Source organism: Ornithorhynchus anatinus, chromosome X5 (genome assembly GCF_004115215.2).
Source record: "Ornithorhynchus anatinus isolate Pmale09 chromosome X5, mOrnAna1.pri.v4, whole genome shotgun sequence".
Classification (NCBI taxonomy): Eukaryota; Metazoa; Chordata; class Mammalia; order Monotremata; family Ornithorhynchidae; genus Ornithorhynchus; species Ornithorhynchus anatinus.
This window is the reverse complement of record NC_041753.1, coordinates 6,749,952-6,766,719: the sequence shown is the minus strand read 5'-3', so window position 1 is coordinate 6,766,719 and position 16,768 is coordinate 6,749,952. Positions and strand designations below refer to the sequence as shown.

Genomic DNA, 16,768 nt, shown 5'->3' with positions numbered 1-16,768 from the left:
AGAGCACTGTTCTAAGCGCTGGGGTAGATACAGGGTCATCAGGTTGTCCCACGTGAGGCTCACAGTCTTAATCCCCATTTTACAGATGAGGGAACTGAGTCACAGAGAAGTGAAGTGACTCGCCCACAGTCACACAGCTGACAGGTGGCAGAGCCGGGATTCAAACCCATGACCTCAGACTCCCAAGGTCGTGCTCTTTCCATTGAGCCAAGCTGCTCTGTATCCCCCTCCCCAACTCCCTTTACCTAAATTGGAAAGTCCTCACCCCCCACTCCTTTTTTAATGGCGACCGTTAAGTGCTTACTAGGTGCCCAGCACTGTACTGAGCCCCGGGGTAGAGACAAGCTAATTCAGTTGGACACAGTCCCTGTCCCACACGGGGCTATCAGTCTTAATCCCCTTTTGCAGAGGAGGTGATTGAGGCCCCAAAGTGAAGTGACTCACCCAAGGTCACACAGCAGACAAGGTCACCCCGCCCCCTTTCTGCTCTTCTTCTGGACATTGGCCTGCGACTCTTCTCACATCCCATTACTTTAATAAATTGTCATTGTGTGACCTTTTGGATTACTGTAGGCCCTACATTAATTGGCGTGTGGTGTGTTAGAAAGTTGTCGCCAGTTGATAATAACATTGAAGTTGGTATTTGTTAAGCGCTTACTATGTGCCAAACACTGTTGTTCTAAGCGCTGGGGGAGATACAAGGACATCAGGTTGTCCCACGTAGGGCTCACAGTCTTCATCCCCATTTGACAGATGAGGGAACTGAGGCCCAGAGAAGTGAAGTGACTTGCCCAGGGTCACCCAGCTGACTAGCGGCGGAGCCAGGATTAGAACCCATGACTTCTGACTCCCAAGCCCGGGCTCATTCCACTGAGCCACGCTGCATCTCCTGTCCTGTCCTTTGCCTCAACCTCAGTTTCCCTTCCCTCTCCGTGCCCCTCTGGACCTGAACTTAACATATAGCAGCGTGGCCTAGAGCGAAGAACCCGGGCCTGGGCGTCAAAGGACCTGGGTTCTAATTCCAGCTCGGCCCCATAGTAAGTGCTTAACAAATGCCATAAAAATAAACCTCTAGACTGTAAACTCATCTGTAGACTCACCGAGGGCAGGGAACGTGTCGACCAACTCTGTTTACGGTGTATTCTCCCTAGCGTTTAGTCCAGCGATGATGGTGATGGTATTAAGCGCTTACTTTGTGCCAAGCACCGGGGTAGATACAAGATAGGTTGGACGCAGTTTCCATCCCAACTAGGGGTCACAGCCTTAATCCCCATTTTACAGCCGAGGGACTGAGGCCCAGAGAAGTGAAGTGACCTGCCCAAGGTCACACAGCAGACAAGTGACGGAGTCAGGATTAGAATCCAGGTCTCTCTGAGTCTCGGGCCCGGGCTCTCTTCACTAGGCCATGCTCTACACACATTCAGTGCTCAGTGAATTCGGATGGTTGATCGATCGATCGACCGATTGATTGAAAAACCAAAGTTCCTCTTCTCTCCCAGCACCCCTGCAGCGGATTGCAGGCGAGGTCACTCCGGTAGGGCCTCCGCTAATAAACGCCAATTCGTGAAGCGTTCCATATTCTGGGGAAGCAGGCTGGCCCAGCGGCAAGGGCCCAGGCTTGGGAGTCAGAGGTCTCGGGTTCTAATCCCGTCTCCGCCGCTTGTCTTCTGTGTGACCTCGGGCAAGTCATTTCACTTCTCTGGGCCTCAGTGACCTCATCTGTCAAACGGGGATGAAGACTGGGAGCCCCCACGTGGGCCGACCCGATCACCTCGTATCCTCCCAGCGCTTAGAACAGTGCTCGGCACATAGTAAGCGCTTAACTGATACCATCGTTATTATTATTCGGCGTGGCTCAGTGGAAAGAGCCCGGGCTTGAGAGTCAGAGGTCACGGGTTCGAATCTCGGCTCTGCCACTTCTCAGCTGTGTGACTTTGGGCAAGTCACCACTTCTCTGTGCCTCAGTTGCCTCATCTATAAAATGGGGATGAAGACTGCGAACCTCACGTGGGACAACCCGATTACCCTATATCTACCCCAGCGCTTAGAACAGTGCTCGGCACACAGTAAGCGCTTAACAAATACCAACATTATTATCCTTCCCTGCGCCTCAGTTCCCTCCTCTGTAAAATGAGGATTAGGAGTGTGAGCCCCATGGGGGACAGGGATTTGGGAGCCGGTTGCCTCGTCTCTCCCCCAGCGCTTAGAGCAGTGTTTGGCAGATAGTAAGCGCTTAAGAAATGCCGTCGTTACTATCGTTATCATTATTATTATTATTGTAAAGGTGGGTGTTATGGTGGGGCTGGGCGGGCGGGCCGCGCTGGGCCGCGCTGGGGTCGGGGCGCGGGGAGGAAGACCCGGCCCGGATGGCCGGGACTGGATCCGGAGCCTCCCGCCCGCCCCTGGGCGGCCCGAAGAGCCGGAGCCGGAGCAGGAGCCGGAGCCCGAGCCGGAGCCGGAGCCCGAGCCGGAGCCGGAGCCGGAGCCGGAGTCGGAGGAGAGGCCGTCCCCGCCGGGGCCACCAGGGGGCGCGGGAGAGCCGCCGGGAGCCAGAGACGCCAGGCAGAGACAGGCAGAGACGCCAGGCGGAGAGACAGCCGGAGAGCGCGCCCCAGAGACAGGCGGCCACAAGCGCCCACAGTGACAGACACTCGGGTGGGCGGGAGGGCGGCCAGTGGGGATCCTGGCTCTGTCCTCGGCCTGGCTCCGGCTCTTTCCTCTCTCCTTTCCTCCCTTTTTCCCTCCCTCCCTCCCTCCCTCCTTCCCTCTCCACGCCTCCTCTTTAACTGGAGCCCTCCCTCCCTGAGCCCGGGATTCGGTCTCCTCCTCCTCCTCCTCCTCCTCCTCCTGCTGGTGCTGCTCCTGCTGCTCCTCCTCCTCCTCCTCTTCCTCCTCCTCCTCCTCCTCCTCCTCCTCTCGCTCTCCCCGGCTCGAGCTCTCTGCCTCCCTCCTCTCCCCGTCTCTCCCTCGCTGCGTATCTCCTTTTCCTTCCCAGCCCTGGGGCTCCTTCAGGATCCCCCCCATGCCCCCCCCGCCCGGGGCCCCGCTCCCCCTCCCCCGGCCCCCCCCCAGCCCCTTCTAGCCGCCACCCCCAAAAAACCTCAGGGTGCAGGCGAGCGGCGGGAAGGGGGGTCCGCTTGGGGGGGAGGGGGCGGCAGACGTCCGGGGGGCTGGGACCTGACCCGGGGGAGTTGAGTCGGGGTGCTGGGGAGACGAGAGGGGAGCCCAGAGGTCGTGGGGGGGTGGCGGGAGGGGGGGTCCGTGCCTTCAGGGGAGTCCCTGCCGCCTGCCCCGCCCCCCCCCAGGACACTGGGGCGGGGGTATGGGGGTCCCGCAGCCCGGATGGGGGGGCATGAGCCTTGGGGGGCTTCTGTTGACCACCCTGGACCTGTGCCTGGTGTCGGGGCTCAGTCTGGAGCCCGTGTACTGGAATACAGCTAACAAGAGGTGGGTGGCAATTTGGGGGAGGGGGCCGGGGAGGGAGGGGAAAGGTCTCCCCGGGCAGGGGGCAGGGAGGGGTTGGGCAGAGAAGGGATCGGGTCTCCGCTTTGGGGGAGGGGGGCGTCCCGGCGGGTGGATGGGGAACGGGGGGCCCGGCCCCCTCTCCAAGGGGGGGGGCGTGGAGGAGAGGGGGGAGTGTCATCATGGGGGAGCGGGGCCTGGGGGAGAGGGAGAGGTGGGGGGACACCGGGCTGGGAGGGGGGAACGCCGAGGGGCAGGGGAGACGGGCTGGGACGGTGGGATCCGGGGGAGGTAGAGTTTTCCGGGGGAGTGGGAGGGAGAGAAAAGAAGGGTGGGGGAAATCCCGGTCGCTCCGAAGGGGGGAATGGGCTGGGGATGAAGGAAGTTAGAGAAACAGGGGAGAGATTCTGGACAAGCGGGGCGGGGGGCGGGGGGAGACGAGACGCCTCGAAATCCGGGCGAAACTCAAGCGGGGAAATGGACAGGTCGGAGCGGAGATGAAAGGGAAACAGGTGGGGGGAGAGGCGGGGCGGGCAGGAGGGAGCGGGGGGCAACGGGTCGGCGGGGGGACGGCGGGGTCAGTGGGGAAAGGGTGAACCCCAGCTGGGGAGGCGGAGAGAGAAAAGTTGCCCGGCTTCGGAAGGGAGAAGCGCCGGGAGAGGGAGTGGGAAGTTGACGGGGAGAAGGGGCCGGGAAGCCGGGGAAGAGAGACGGGAAGAGCTCGCGGGGTGTGGGGGTCGGGGTTGGCGGCGGCAGCGGCATCCCTGCTGTTCACCGAGCGCTGACGGCGTGCAGAGCACTGGACTAAACGCTCGGGGGAGAGGACAAAGCAATCGAGTTGGCAGACGCGTGCCCTGCCCACGGCGAGCTCCCCGGATTCATTCGCCCCCTTGGCAGTCACCCGGCCCTCCCCGAGGTGAAGGGGGGCTGGGGAAGAGGGACCTCGAGGCAGACCGAAGTCGGGGGCGAGCTGGAGATCGGTGGGGGAGGGGAGGCGGGTTCCCCGGCTCCGGGGAGGGGTCAGAAGGTCCCAACTCATCGCCGGGTGGGGATGGCTTCCGCTCCCAGTTGGCGAGTTGAAGAAGCGGGCACCGAAGGGGCGGTTAGAGGAAGATGAAAATCATTGACGACAATGCCGCTCGGTCGTACTTACCGGGTGCCGAGCGCTGTGCTAGACGCCGGGGTAGAACCAGTGCGATCGGGTCGGATACGGTCCCCGTCGCGCGTGAGGCTCACGGTCTGAGCAGGAGAGCAGGCACTGGATCCCCATTTTACAGATGAGGAGACCGAGGCCCAGCGAAGCCAAGCGATTTGGCCGAGGTCACCGGCCGGGCAAGTGGCTTGGACTTAACTTCCTCTCCCTGGGTCCCCAGACCCGTCCCCGGGATCACCCCCGAATCTCCTCAGCTCTGTGGCCAGAGGGGCCCTTCCCCCAGCCCTTCCAGGGAGGGTTCCTCCCGGTCTAACCACACTCCTCCTTACCGCAGGACCCGTCCCTCCCCTCCAAGTCCACTGGCATTCCCTCCCATCGGGACGCACCTTCCCTCCCTCCCTCCCTCCCAAATTAGCCCTGCCCTCTCCCCTTTTGCGGCTGGTCCCTCTCCTTGAATAATACCTGGCTGGGAGGAGCTGGGGGTGACCTACCCATGCGCTAGAAAAAGGGTAGAGGGTCAGAGGAGACCCCCAAGCAGCTGAAGAAGGGAGTTAAGGGCAAGCTCCTGAGGTCAGGGAACGGGTCTACCGACCCTATCACATAGGACCCGCCCGAGCGCTTAGTCCAGTGCTCTCCATCTAGTGGATGGAGTCTTGGCCTGGGATCTGGGTTCTGATCCCGGCGCAGCCACTTGTCAGCTGCGTGACCTTGAGCAAGTCACTTCACTTCTCTGTGCCTCGGTTGCCTCGTCTGGAAAATGGGGCTGAAGACTGTGAGCCCTGTGTGGGACAGGGATTGTGTTCGATCTGATTCTCTTGGATCTATCCCAGCGCCTAGTACGGTGCCTGGCACATAGTAAGCACGTAACAAATGCCGTGGAAAAAATAGGCGCTCAATAAACAGCGTCGAATGATTGAAAGCCTCCTCTCTCATCTCCTGCCCCTGGGTAGGACCCAACCCGGTCTAGAGAGGTCAGAGGGCCTGGTTCTTCCTCACACTCAGAAACTTCTTCCTTTTGTCCAACCTCCATCCTTCCTGCTGCAGAATCCAATCAAAGGAGAGGGGTTGAGCTGCAGCCGGAGGGAGTAACGGGAGGCTTCAGGAAGAAGTTCCAGCTAAGGGGAAGAAGGGGGACGAGGAGGAGGAGAGGAGGGCAGGTGGAGGGAGCGGGCGAGGCTGAGGCGGGAGGAGAGGTGGGTGACCCGAGAATGAGAAATCCAGGACCCCCGTCACTCGTTGGCTGAGATGATATGTACTCTGGAGAAGAGGTGTGAACAGGGTACTGAGAATCCCGAGGGAAATGGGAGCTGGAGGGCAGGGTGCCTGGGTCTCGGAGGGGAGTTGGGGCAAGTCTAATGACATCGGGAGACTGAGGAAAAACCCCTCATTCCCTCAGGCGGGTCCGCTGGCCCAACCCCGAATTATTCTCTCTCTCAGCTCACGATGGCAGTCTCTGTGATGTCACCGGCAGGGAGCGGTGACCTCATCCCCGGATGCCATAGAGGTGCGGGTGGGAAGGGGTGAGGTCACTTGTGGGGCAGTGACATCACAGCGGTTGCCCCAGCGACGACAGGGGTGGACCGGCTGAGCTCAGAGCTGGTTGTCATGGTGACGGCGATGAAGTCACCAGCAGGAGGTGGTCCCCCTGGCTTCAGGGAGGCGGGCTCCTTGGCAACTAGCATCCTGTTGCCATGGCAACAGCCCAGGTGATGGGGAAGGCGAGAGCCAGTGGGACGGTGGGGCCGGGTGCGGAGCTGGGGTTCGGCCGTCGGGCCCCGCTGTCCGACCAACCCCGGCTCTCCCCCCGTCCGGCCCCCGCTCCTTTGGGGGACCCAGTTGTCCTAGGCCTCTCCCAGCTCTCTCCTTGTACCTCAGCGGCCACATTCCTGTCACTCGGTTCCCGAGGGCGGAGCCATCTCGGGCCTGGCTCTGTGTGTGTGTGTGTATGTGTCTGATGTTGGTCGTAGGATGCGCCTCTCAGGGAGTGGGAGGCTCCCCTCGCCCCTCTGTCCCTCTGCCCATCTCGGCCAAGCATCTGGGGGGTTTCCAGGTTCCGGAGGAGAGGGCAGGGCCAAAGGGCCTTCGGGAGATGGGGGACACCCGGGAGAGACAGGAGCCGGGTCTGGCGCCCGGAGAGAAGGCTTTTGGGTGGGGGGGTGGGGGACAGGGCGGGGCCCTCACCCTTAGCCACCCACTTTCTCCCCAGGTTTCAAGCGGAGGGTGGCTACGTGATCTACCCCCAGATCGGGGACCGGTTGGACTTGCTGTGCCCCCGGGCCCGACCCCCCGGCCCCCACTCGTCCCCGGACTACGAGTTCTACAAGCTGTACCTGGTGGGGGCCGCCCAGGGCCGGCGCTGTCAGGCGCCCCCCGCCCCCAACCTGCTCCTCACTTGCGACCGTCCCGACCTGGACCTGCGCTTCACCATCAAGTTCCAGGAGTACAGTCCCAACCTCTGGGGCCATGAGTTCCGCAGCAACCAGGACTACTATATCATCGGTAGGTAGCCCGGGGGAGGTCCGGGGGTGGGGGCGCGGGCATCCGGGGGGTCGGGACTGGGGACAGGGAGGCGGGGAAGGAGGGGACTCCTATGATGGGGAGGTTGGAGCCAGGGGAGTAGGCCCGGGGAGGTGGGCAAGAAGAGGACTCCTGTGGGGTGGGGAGGTAGGCCCTGGCTGGGGTCGGGGGAGGGGGGAGGGATGGGGAAGCGGGGACCCTTATGGAGGTGGGGAGGCGGGGAAGGAGGGGGACCCCTACGGGGGTAGGGGCCGTCACCACTGGGCTCAAGGGGTGGGAACGGGGAGGCGGGGAAGGCCGGGAGCCAGATGGGAGTGGGGAGGTAGGGCCCAGCTGAGGCTGAGGCACTGGAGGAGATGGGGGAGGCTGAGGAGAAGCCGGAAGCCGGTAAAGGGATGGAAGCAGCGTGGCCTAACTGACAAGAACACGGGGCCGGGAGTCAGAGGCCGGGAAAGCAGCCCGGTCTAGTGGCTAGAATCCGGGCCTGGGAATCAGAAAGACCTGGATTCTAATCCTGACTCCATCGCTCGTCTGCTGTGTGACCGTCCCCCGCCCTCTGTGCCGGCAGAGAAGCAGCGTGGCGTAATGGATAGAGCACGGGCTCGGGAGTCAGAAGCTCCTGGGTTTTCTAATCCCGGCTCCGCCACTTGTCTGCTGTGTGACCTTGGGCAAGTCACTTCATTTCTCTGTGCCCATCTTTAAAATGGGCTTGAAAACTGTGAGCCCAGTGTGGGACAGGGACTGTGTCCAACCCCATCGCCTTACATCTACCCCAGAACGTAGTACAGTGCCTGCTACATAGTGAGCCCTTAACAAATACCACAATTATTATTCTTATTTCATCTGCTGTGGGACCATGGGCAAATTACTTCACTTTTCTGGGCCTCAGTTCCCTCCTCTGTAAGATGGGGATTCAATCCTACTCCCTCGTATTTATTAATCATGGAATTTAAGCGCTTACTATGTGCCAGGCGCTGTTCTAAGCGCTGGGGTAGATACATGCTCATTGGTATATATTTTTATTATCCTATTCATTTTGTTAATGAGGTGTCTATCCCCTTGATTCTATTTATCGTGATTCTGCTGTCTTGTTTTTGTCGGTCTGTCTCCCCCGATTAGACTGTGAGCCCCTCGCTGGGCAGGGATTGTCTCTATCTGTTGCCGGATTGTCCATTCCAAGTGCTTAGTCCAGTGCTCTGCACATAGTAAGCGCTCAGTAAATACTATTGAATGAATGAATACAAGGTAGTCAGGTTGTCCCCCGTGAGGCTCACAGTCTTAATTCCCATTTTCCAGATGAGGTCACTGAGGCCCAGAGGAGCGAAGTGGCTTGCCCCAAGGTCATACAGCAGACCGGTGGCAGAGCCGGAATTAGGATCCACGCCCTCTGACTCCCAAGCCCGGGCTCCTGCCGCTAAGCCACGCTGCTTCTCCAGGTTTCTCCGAGCAGCTTCTCACGCTCCTTAGATTGTGAGCCCCATGGGGGACAGGGACCGTGTCCAGCTTGCCTAACTGGTACCAACTCCAACGCTTAGAACAGTGCCTGGCACAGAGTAAGCGCTTAAACAAGGACCATTATTATTAAGGTAGGGTGGAGCCAGGGTAGCAGAGGAGCTAGAAGGTGGAGGGAAGGGGCTGGGATGGAATGGGGGTGGGGAGCAGGGCAAGAAGCAAGGTGACGGGGGTCAGAAAGAGGGGAGGGGTTGGGAAGAGGGGTAGACTCGGGGAGGGGCTCGGGAAGCAGAGCACACAGCTTGAACCCCTCGTTGCCGGTGAAGCAGCGTGGCCTACTGGCAAGAGCCCGGGCTTGGGAGTCAGAGGACATGGGTTCTAATCTCACTCTGCCTCTTGTCTGCTGTGTGACCTTGGGCATGTCACAACTTCTCGGTGCCTCAGTTCCCTCATCTGTAAAATGGGGATTAAGATCGTGAGCTCCATATGTGGACAGGGACTGTGTCCAACTTGATTATCTTGAATCTACAAACAGTGTTTAGAACAGTGCTTGGCACATCGGAAGCCCTTAACAAACATAATAATAATAATAAAGGGATCGAGTTTCGATTTAAGGAAGAGGCAGGGGATGGCTGAAGACCCTTCTCCCGTTCTGCTACAGATGGGGGCGGGGGAGAGGGTACCCTCGCCTCCTTTTTTCACCCATCTCCCTCCTCTCCCCGCTCACACGGAGTTGAGAACGAGGCCCCACGCTGCTCCTTGATTGCTGCTTCTTCCCGTTGATGAAGGAGCAACTGTGAGCAGCTAGACCGTAAACTCCCTCTAGACCGTCAGCTCGTTGTGGGCAGGGAATGTGTCTGTTATTGTCTGTTGTCCTCTCCCAAGTGCTTAATCTAGTGCTCTGCACACAGTAAATGCTCAATAAATACCACTGACTGACTGACTGAGAAAAAGTGGGTAAGTGGAGGAGGGAAGGGTTAGGATGGATCACTAGGTTTGGGAAAATCTTCAATTTAAACAATTTGCCGTTCAAACAATCCATGTGATGGATCCCCTACCTCCCTGCTCCCCTACGCAAATCTAGATAAACCAAGACCTCTAGACCGTAAGCTCCTCGTGGGAGCTTACAATGTGTCCGATAATAACAACTGTGGTATTTGTTAAGTACTTATTATGTGCCAAGCACCGGGGTAGATACGTGGGGCTCACAGTCCAAGTAGGAGGGAGAACAGGCTTTTTGAAGCCCCGTTTCGCAGAGAAACCAAGTGACTGGCCCAAGGTCTCACAGTAGATAAGTGGCGGAGCTGGCATTAGGACCCAGGTCCTCTGACTTCCAGGCCCCGGGGTCTAGCCACTAAGCCACGTTGCCTCTCTACCAACTCTGACTGCCAACCTGAGTCTACCAACTCGGTTGTATCATCCTCTCCCAGGCATTTAGTACAGTGCCCCGCACACAGTCAGCGCTCTATAAATACCATCGATGGATTAATGGACTGGCCGATCTCCAGCCACCTATTGGATAATCACGCTCCAGGAGGAAAACACACGGTCAAGGTGGATCATTCACACTCTGGAAAAACCACAGCCCAGATCATTCACAGGGTGATAATCTAGAGCTGACGTCTTCTGTAGTCCAAATCTTCCCCATTACCGACAGCCCACATCTTGAAGGAACCACCACTTGGATAAACCCACCCTGGTTCCCACACGATGAAGAACTGACCCTCTAGTTAATCCACAGGCTGGATAATCTACACCTTGGGTATCAGGGGCAGGCATCTCTTTGGACGATCCACAGCCCACATAATACTCACGATATTCAATCCAGAGCCTAGAAAATCCCTAGATGGAAGAATTCATATTCTGATCCATCAGCTAACACTGGAGAGGTGGAAAGGACCGGGGCGGGGGAGGAGGAGCTCAAAGCAGGTCCTGGCATCTATGACATCAATCAGTGGTATTCATTGAGTGCTTACTGTGTGCAGAACACTGGACTGAGGACTTGGGAGAGTTCAGTGCGACAGAGTTGGTAGGCATGGGCCCCATCCAAGGAACTTACAGTCCAGAAAGGGTCTTGTTTTATGCTGTCGAGTCATCTCCGACCCATAGAGACACCATGGACACATCTCTCCCAGAACATCCCACCTCCATCTGCAATCGTTCTGGTAGTGCAGCCATAGAGTTTTCTTGGTAGAAATCTGGAAGTGGTTTAACACTGCCTTCTTCCGCGCAGTAAACCTGAGTCTGGAAGGAGAGGCAGATATTAATATAAAGAAAGAAATTATAGATACGTAGTTGGAGATGAGGTCCCGGAGGAATAATAATAATAATGTTCGTATTTGTAAGCGCTTACTATGTGCAGAGCACTGTTCTAAGTACTGGGGTAGATAGAGGGTAATCAGGTTGTCTCACATGAGGCTCACAGTCTTAATCCCCGTTTTTACAGATGAGGTAACCGAGGCACAGAGAAGTTAAGTGAACGATGAGGGGAGGGCTGGATCCATCAGTCAATCAGTGGGATTATCGAGGGCTTACTTTGTTCAGAGCACTGGACTAAGCCCTCGCTGGTAGACGGGTTTCCTGGTCTCAAGGAGCTTACGGTCTAAAGAGGGGAGACAGATATTCAAGGATTTAGACAGAGTGAAGGGGGGGCTGAGGGTTGCGGGGGAATATCAAGTGTTTAGAGGGAACAGATCCAAGTACAGAGGACCCACAGAAGGATGAGGGAGTAGGGAAGGGAAGGCTTAGTCGGGGAAGGGCTCTTGGAGGAGTTGGGATTTTAATGAGGTGTTGAAGGTGGGGAGAGGGGTGGTCTGTTGGATGTGAAGGAGGCCAGAGGCGGGATGTGAGTGAGGGGTCGGCGGCGAGGGAGACTCAGTCATTCATTCAATAGTATTTATTGAGCGCTTACTATGTGCAGAGCACTGTACTAAGCGCTTGGGATGAACAAGTCGGCAACAGATAGAGACAGTCCCTGCCGTTTGACGGGCTTACAGTCTAATCGGGGGAGACGGACAGACAAGAACAATGGCACTAAACAGCGTCAAGGGGAAGAACATCTCGAGACGAGATCCAGGCACAGTGAGAAGGTTGGCATTAGAGGAGCGAAGTGTGCGGCCTGGTTTGGAGTAAGAGAATAGCGAGGTGAGGCAGGAGGGGGCAAGGGGATTGAGGTCTATAGCCGATGCCGAGGGGTTTCTGTTTGATGCAGAGGCGGACGGGCGACTGCTGGAGGTTCTCGAGGAGTGGGGAGATGTGGACTGACCGTTTTTGTGGAAAAATGATCCGGGCAGCAGGGTGAAGTATGAACTGGAGTGGGGAGAGACAGGAGGCAGGGAGGTCAGCGAGGAGGCTGATGCAGTAATCCGGGCGGGATAGGATCAGTTAGGTAGCTGTTTGATCCAGTCAATCAATTTTTCCTCTCCGTCCAATGAATCCATCAATGATTTCAATCGATCGGTCAATTAACTGTATTTACTGAGCGCTTACTGTGTGCAGAGCACCGTACTGAGCACTTAGGAGAGTACAATATAACAATACAACAGACACATTCCCCGCCCACGATGAGTTTACAGTCTAGAGGGGAAGACAGACATTAATGTAAAGAAATTACGGCTATGGGCGTAAGTGGGGGTTGGGGGGGTGGGGGAGCCGTGAATAAAGGTGGTGAGTAAAAATCAAGGAGTCAATCGACGGTATTTATTGAGTGCTTACTGTGTGCAGAGCACTGGACTAAGCGCTTGGGAAAGTACGACAGAATCAGCAGACACGTTCCCTTCCCACAACGAACTTACAGTCTAGAGGTATGTATTGAGCGCTCACCATGTGCAGAGCACTGTGGTCAGCGCTCGGGAGAGTCCGGTGCAAGAGAATCAGCAGACACGTTCTCTGCCCACAAGGAGCTTTCGGTCTAAAGGTACGTATTGAGCGCCGATTGTGTGCAGAGCACTGTGGTCGGCGCTCGGGAGAGTCCAGTGTAAGAGAATCAGCCGACACGTTCCCTGCCCACAGCGAGCTTCCAGTCTAGAGGTATTTACCGGGCGCTTACCGTGGGCTGAGCGTTGTCCTAAGCGTTTGGTAGAGGTCAGTGCAGTAGAACAGGTGGGCGTGATTCAGGGGAGGTGGGCTGGGACCCGGGAAGGTGGGGAGGAGAGTAGGATAGGGAAGGAAGAAGCTACGATGGCAGATGACTGGGTTCCTTTAGGGAGCGGGATCGGAAGATGCGGGGGACCCAGGTGTGCCCCCCACCCCCTTCCCCCGGGCCCTGGGAGCTAGAGGGACCGTCGGTTCAGTGGGGTGTGAGTGCGATTTAATGGGAAGAGGCTGAGGGGTTGGGGAGGGTCGCGGGGCTGATAGAGGAGCTAATGATGTGGGAGCGACAGCGAGAGGGGACTTGATCTTCAGTGACAGGCGTGGAGACCCGCGGGGGACAAGGCCAGGCCGCGGAAAAACCGGGTCTCCACCCCCCCGGGTGTACGTGCGCGTCTCTGCCTCGGTGTCTCGCGGAGGAGATCTCTCTGCCTCTGTCCCCCTCCCCCAACCCACCCCCCAGATGCGAGCGGTGGGCGAGGGGGTGGCGGGTGGATGGGGGGCGGGAAATCTCAGCCCCCTCCTCGCTGCGCCGGAGGGAGAGGATTCAGCCGAGTGGAGATGAGCTGGCCTGACAGCCTCCCGTCCGGGACCCCTCTCCCCTCAGGGACCCAGGCGTCCTGCCCGGCACCCCCCCTCCTCACTCTCCCCTCCCCCCGCCCCCCCTTCCCCGCCCCCCGACCTCCTCCCTCTCTTTACAAGCCACGTCGGACGGGACCCGAGAGGGGCTGGAAAGCCTACAGGGAGGGGTCTGCCTCACCCGAGGGATGAAAGTCCTACTTCGCGTGGGACAGAGTGAGTCGGAGAAGGGGGGTGGGGGTGGGGGGGGGTCCCCGGATTCCTGGGACCCCCCCCAAGGGAGCAGGGGGTTCGGAGCTGGGTGGGTGGGGGTGGGAGTGGGGCTGGGCGTTAACGGCGGCATAAGGGGACCCGGGGGGATGTGCGAATTCCCCTGCTCTGCTCCCTCTCCCCCCTGTGTCCCCCTCCCCCCGCCCAGACCCCCGAGTGGGGAACGCTCCCCGAAAACCCATCTCTGAGACCCTCGGGGAGCGGGGATCGTCTCCTGGAACGGATCCCGGGAAAGACAACCCGGCAGGTAGGGACCCAGGCGTCCGTTCCCCCTCCCCCCCCCCCCCGGCTCCCTTCCTTCCAACTCCCCGCCCCCCGCGGTCCAGCTGCGGAGACAGCAGTTTGGGGCGGGGGGCGGCGGTTGTCGCGAGGAGGGAGACGGGGATGGGAGCCAAACGAGAAACAGGCTCAATTAGAGCTAATTAGTGCCGTCACTGCTTTAATTAGCACTCTGCTCGGCGTCGGGGAGGGGAGGGGAGGGGAGGGGAGGGAGGGAGGGGCCCGAGGCCGGGAGCTGGGAGCCCGGACACCTGGGCCCCTGGACGGGCCTGAGCCTGTAGGGGGACAGAGGCGGGAACTGGGGGAGGGGGCGGGGCGCCCCGGGGGTCCCCCGTAGGGGCCTGGGTTTGGGGTGGGGGGCGACGACGACGGTCCGGGGGTCCCCGAGAGGAGAGGTGGGGAGGAGCCAGGTGTCCGGCGGCCCTGGAAGGGCCCGAGGCCTGGATTGGAGGTGGGGGGCGACGACGACGGTCCTGGGGTCCCCGAGAGGAGAGGTGGGGAGGAGCCAAGGTGTCCGGCGGCCCTGGAAGGGCCCGGGGCCTGGATTCGGGGTAGGGGGCGACGACGACGACGGCCCGGGGGTCCCCGGGAGGAGAGGCGGGGAGGGGACAGGTGTCCGACGCCCCTGGAGGGGCCCGGGGCCTGGATTCGGAGTGGGGGACGAAGACGACGGTCCCCGAGAGGAGAGGTGGGGAGGGGGACAAGGGAGGAGCCAGGTGTCCGGCGGCCCCGGATTTGGGGTGGACGAGGAGGACGAGGACGGTCCGGGGGTCCCCGGGAGGCCCCGGTGGTCAGCGCGCGTCTCTCCCTCTCTGTCTGTCCGTGTCCCCCCCTCCCCCCCCCCCCGCCTGTGTGTCCCCGCCCGTGTGGTGTCCCCGTGTCTCTCAGGTGGCCCAGCCGGCAACGCCACGGGCGGCGGGGCGGACGGCGCCCTGGCTCCCCCGAGCCTCCCGGCGGTGGCGGGGGCGGCGGGGGGCGCGGCGCTGCTGCTCCTGGGGGCGGCGGGGGCGGGGGGCGCCCTGTGCTGGCGCCGGCGGAGGGCCAAGCCCTCCGAGACCCGCCACCCGGCGCTGGCCCGGGGGTCCGGCCGCGGGGGGTCCGGCCGCGGGGGCTCCGGCCGCGGGGGCTCCGGCGGGGGCTCCGGCGGGGCCGGGGCGGCGGGGGCGGCGGGGGGCGGCGGGGCCGGGGGCGGGGCCGGGGGCTGCCCCCCGGGCCCGGGCAACAACAACGGGGCGGAGCCCGGGGAGCTGGTCATCCCGCTCAGGGGCGCCGGGGACCCCCCTTTCTGCCCCCACTACGAGAAGGTGAGCGGAGATTATGGCCACCCGGTCTACATCGTCCAGGATGGGCCCCCCCAGAGCCCCGCTAACATCTACTACAAGGTATGAGGGCCCTCCCCCCGCCCCCCCCCCCCCGGGGCCCCACTCCTGGATCTTCTCCCAAACCAACCCCCAGCCCCCTCTGGCTCCTGGACCCTCCCGCAGCCCCGCGCCCCGCCAGGGCCGGCCCCGGCCGCCTGGATTCCCCAGCCCCCTCTCCAGTCCGAGACCCTTCTTAGGCATCGGAAGCCCCCCCGATTCTCTCCAGGTCAGGGAGGACTTTGTCTCTCCCTCCCCCCCGCGAAGGAACCCAGAGCCTTCCCCGGATTTGACCCCCAGAACCCCTCTAACTTCCCATCCTCCCTAGAGTGACCTGGCAGCTTCCTAATCCCCACCTTAGTGCCCTGAACTCCAGCGTTGCCCTTCTCCCATCTTCTGACTTCCTTCAAAGCCATCCCCCACTCCTCGGACTCTCTCCTGCCCCCCCCCCCCCCCGGCTCCTTCCTGACCCTCCCCTCCAATCTCCGGCCCCCCACACCCCAGACCCCCACCGCCCGGTCCCCCAGGCCTCCGGCCCTCGACTTCCATCTTCGACCGTCCTCGTGCTCCTACTCTCCGAGCCTCTCCGTCCCGTCCCGACCCCTTGCTTTGGCTCGCCCGGTTTCTCCCGAAATTCCCCGCAAACTCCCCTCAACTCGCTGGGCCTCCACGCCCGGCCGGGCCTGAGATTTTTTTGCGGGACCAGGTTGTGGAGAAACCCAGAACTCGGTGCCTGAGGAGCCATTGCTTGGAACGTTTGTGACTTCGTCCCGTCTCCGCATCTCTTAATTGTCTCTCCGTCCCTGGCCCGCCCGGGGCCTCTCTTTCCGCCAGCCTTCTGGCCGGCCCTCGCCCTCTCCGCTTCCGGCCGCTCCCCTCCTTTCCTCCAGTTTCCTTCCCTCTGGTCCCTCTCCCCGCCCCTCTCCCCTCTTCCTCACGAGTTCGGATGACATAACCACCCCGGCCCCTTCCCTCCCATGGCTCTGGGTTTCTCCTTTCCCTCTGAGCGGAATTCGGAGGGTCCCCCAAGTCGAGGCGCCTCCCCCGCACCCTTTCCCCCGGCTTCCAGGGAGAGCGGAGGGGAACGGCCTTAGCCCACTACACCCCCACATTCAGCAGTTATTATTTTTGGTCGAGGCGGGGCGGGAAGCTAGAGGAAGATGGCCACTGCCACAAGAAGTTGACTCGGTTTGTCCAGGAAGTGGCTTGGTCAGGGCGGGAAGTGGCCCCTGCCACGACAGGAAGTGAGTTGAGTTGAGCTGGACAGGAAGTTACCCATCTCAAGACTGAATTGGCCACTGCTGAAACGGGAAGCGATCCACTCGCGGACACGAAGCGGAGTGGCCCGGACGGACACGACCTCTGACAAAACGGGAAACGATTCGACTGGAACAGGAAGTGCCTTTAAGCCAGAAAAGAAAGTGATCCTTCTGGGACAGAAAGTGATGTGGCTGGGACAGGAAGTGGAAGAGCCTTTGAGGATGGCCCTTCTCTAGGGGAGGTGAGGGTGGGATTTCAAGTTTCGGGAGGAAATCAGGGCTGGCTAATTGGAACAAAGACAAGAAGGAGCAGAGGGCTGCAAAGTCGGATCCCCTCCACGAAGGCCCCG

General features: G+C 60.4%; 1 protein-coding gene across 1 annotated transcript; it reads left to right on the top strand.

Annotated features, from left to right (window-relative positions):
* The first annotated feature begins 3,212 nt into the window (after positions 1 to 3,212).
* EFNB3 (ephrin B3) lies at positions 3,213 to 15,189 on the top strand. The gene is made up of 5 exons (XM_029056245.2): positions 3,213 to 3,447; positions 6,822 to 7,114; positions 13,376 to 13,468; positions 13,671 to 13,769; positions 14,690 to 15,189. Exons 1-5 carry the CDS (start codon positions 3,323 to 3,325, stop codon positions 15,187 to 15,189), a joined length of 1,110 nt encoding a protein of 369 aa, XP_028912078.1. The 5' UTR covers positions 3,213 to 3,322.
* The last annotated feature ends 1,579 nt before the right edge of the window (positions 15,190 to 16,768 follow it).

Bases quoted from the DNA above. Each gene is read 5' to 3' on its own strand.
- EFNB3 (XM_029056245.2), top strand. From the start codon at position 3,323: ATGGGGGTCCCGCAGCCCGGATGGGGGGGCATGAGCCTTGGGGGGCTT. The intron at 3,448-6,821 runs GTGGGTGGCAAT...CTTTCTCCCCAG, and splicing joins TGGAATACAGCTAACAAGAG to GTTTCAAGCGGAGGGTGGCT. The intron at 13,770-14,689 runs GTAGGGACCCAG...CGTGTCTCTCAG, and splicing joins CGGGAAAGACAACCCGGCAG to GTGGCCCAGCCGGCAACGCC.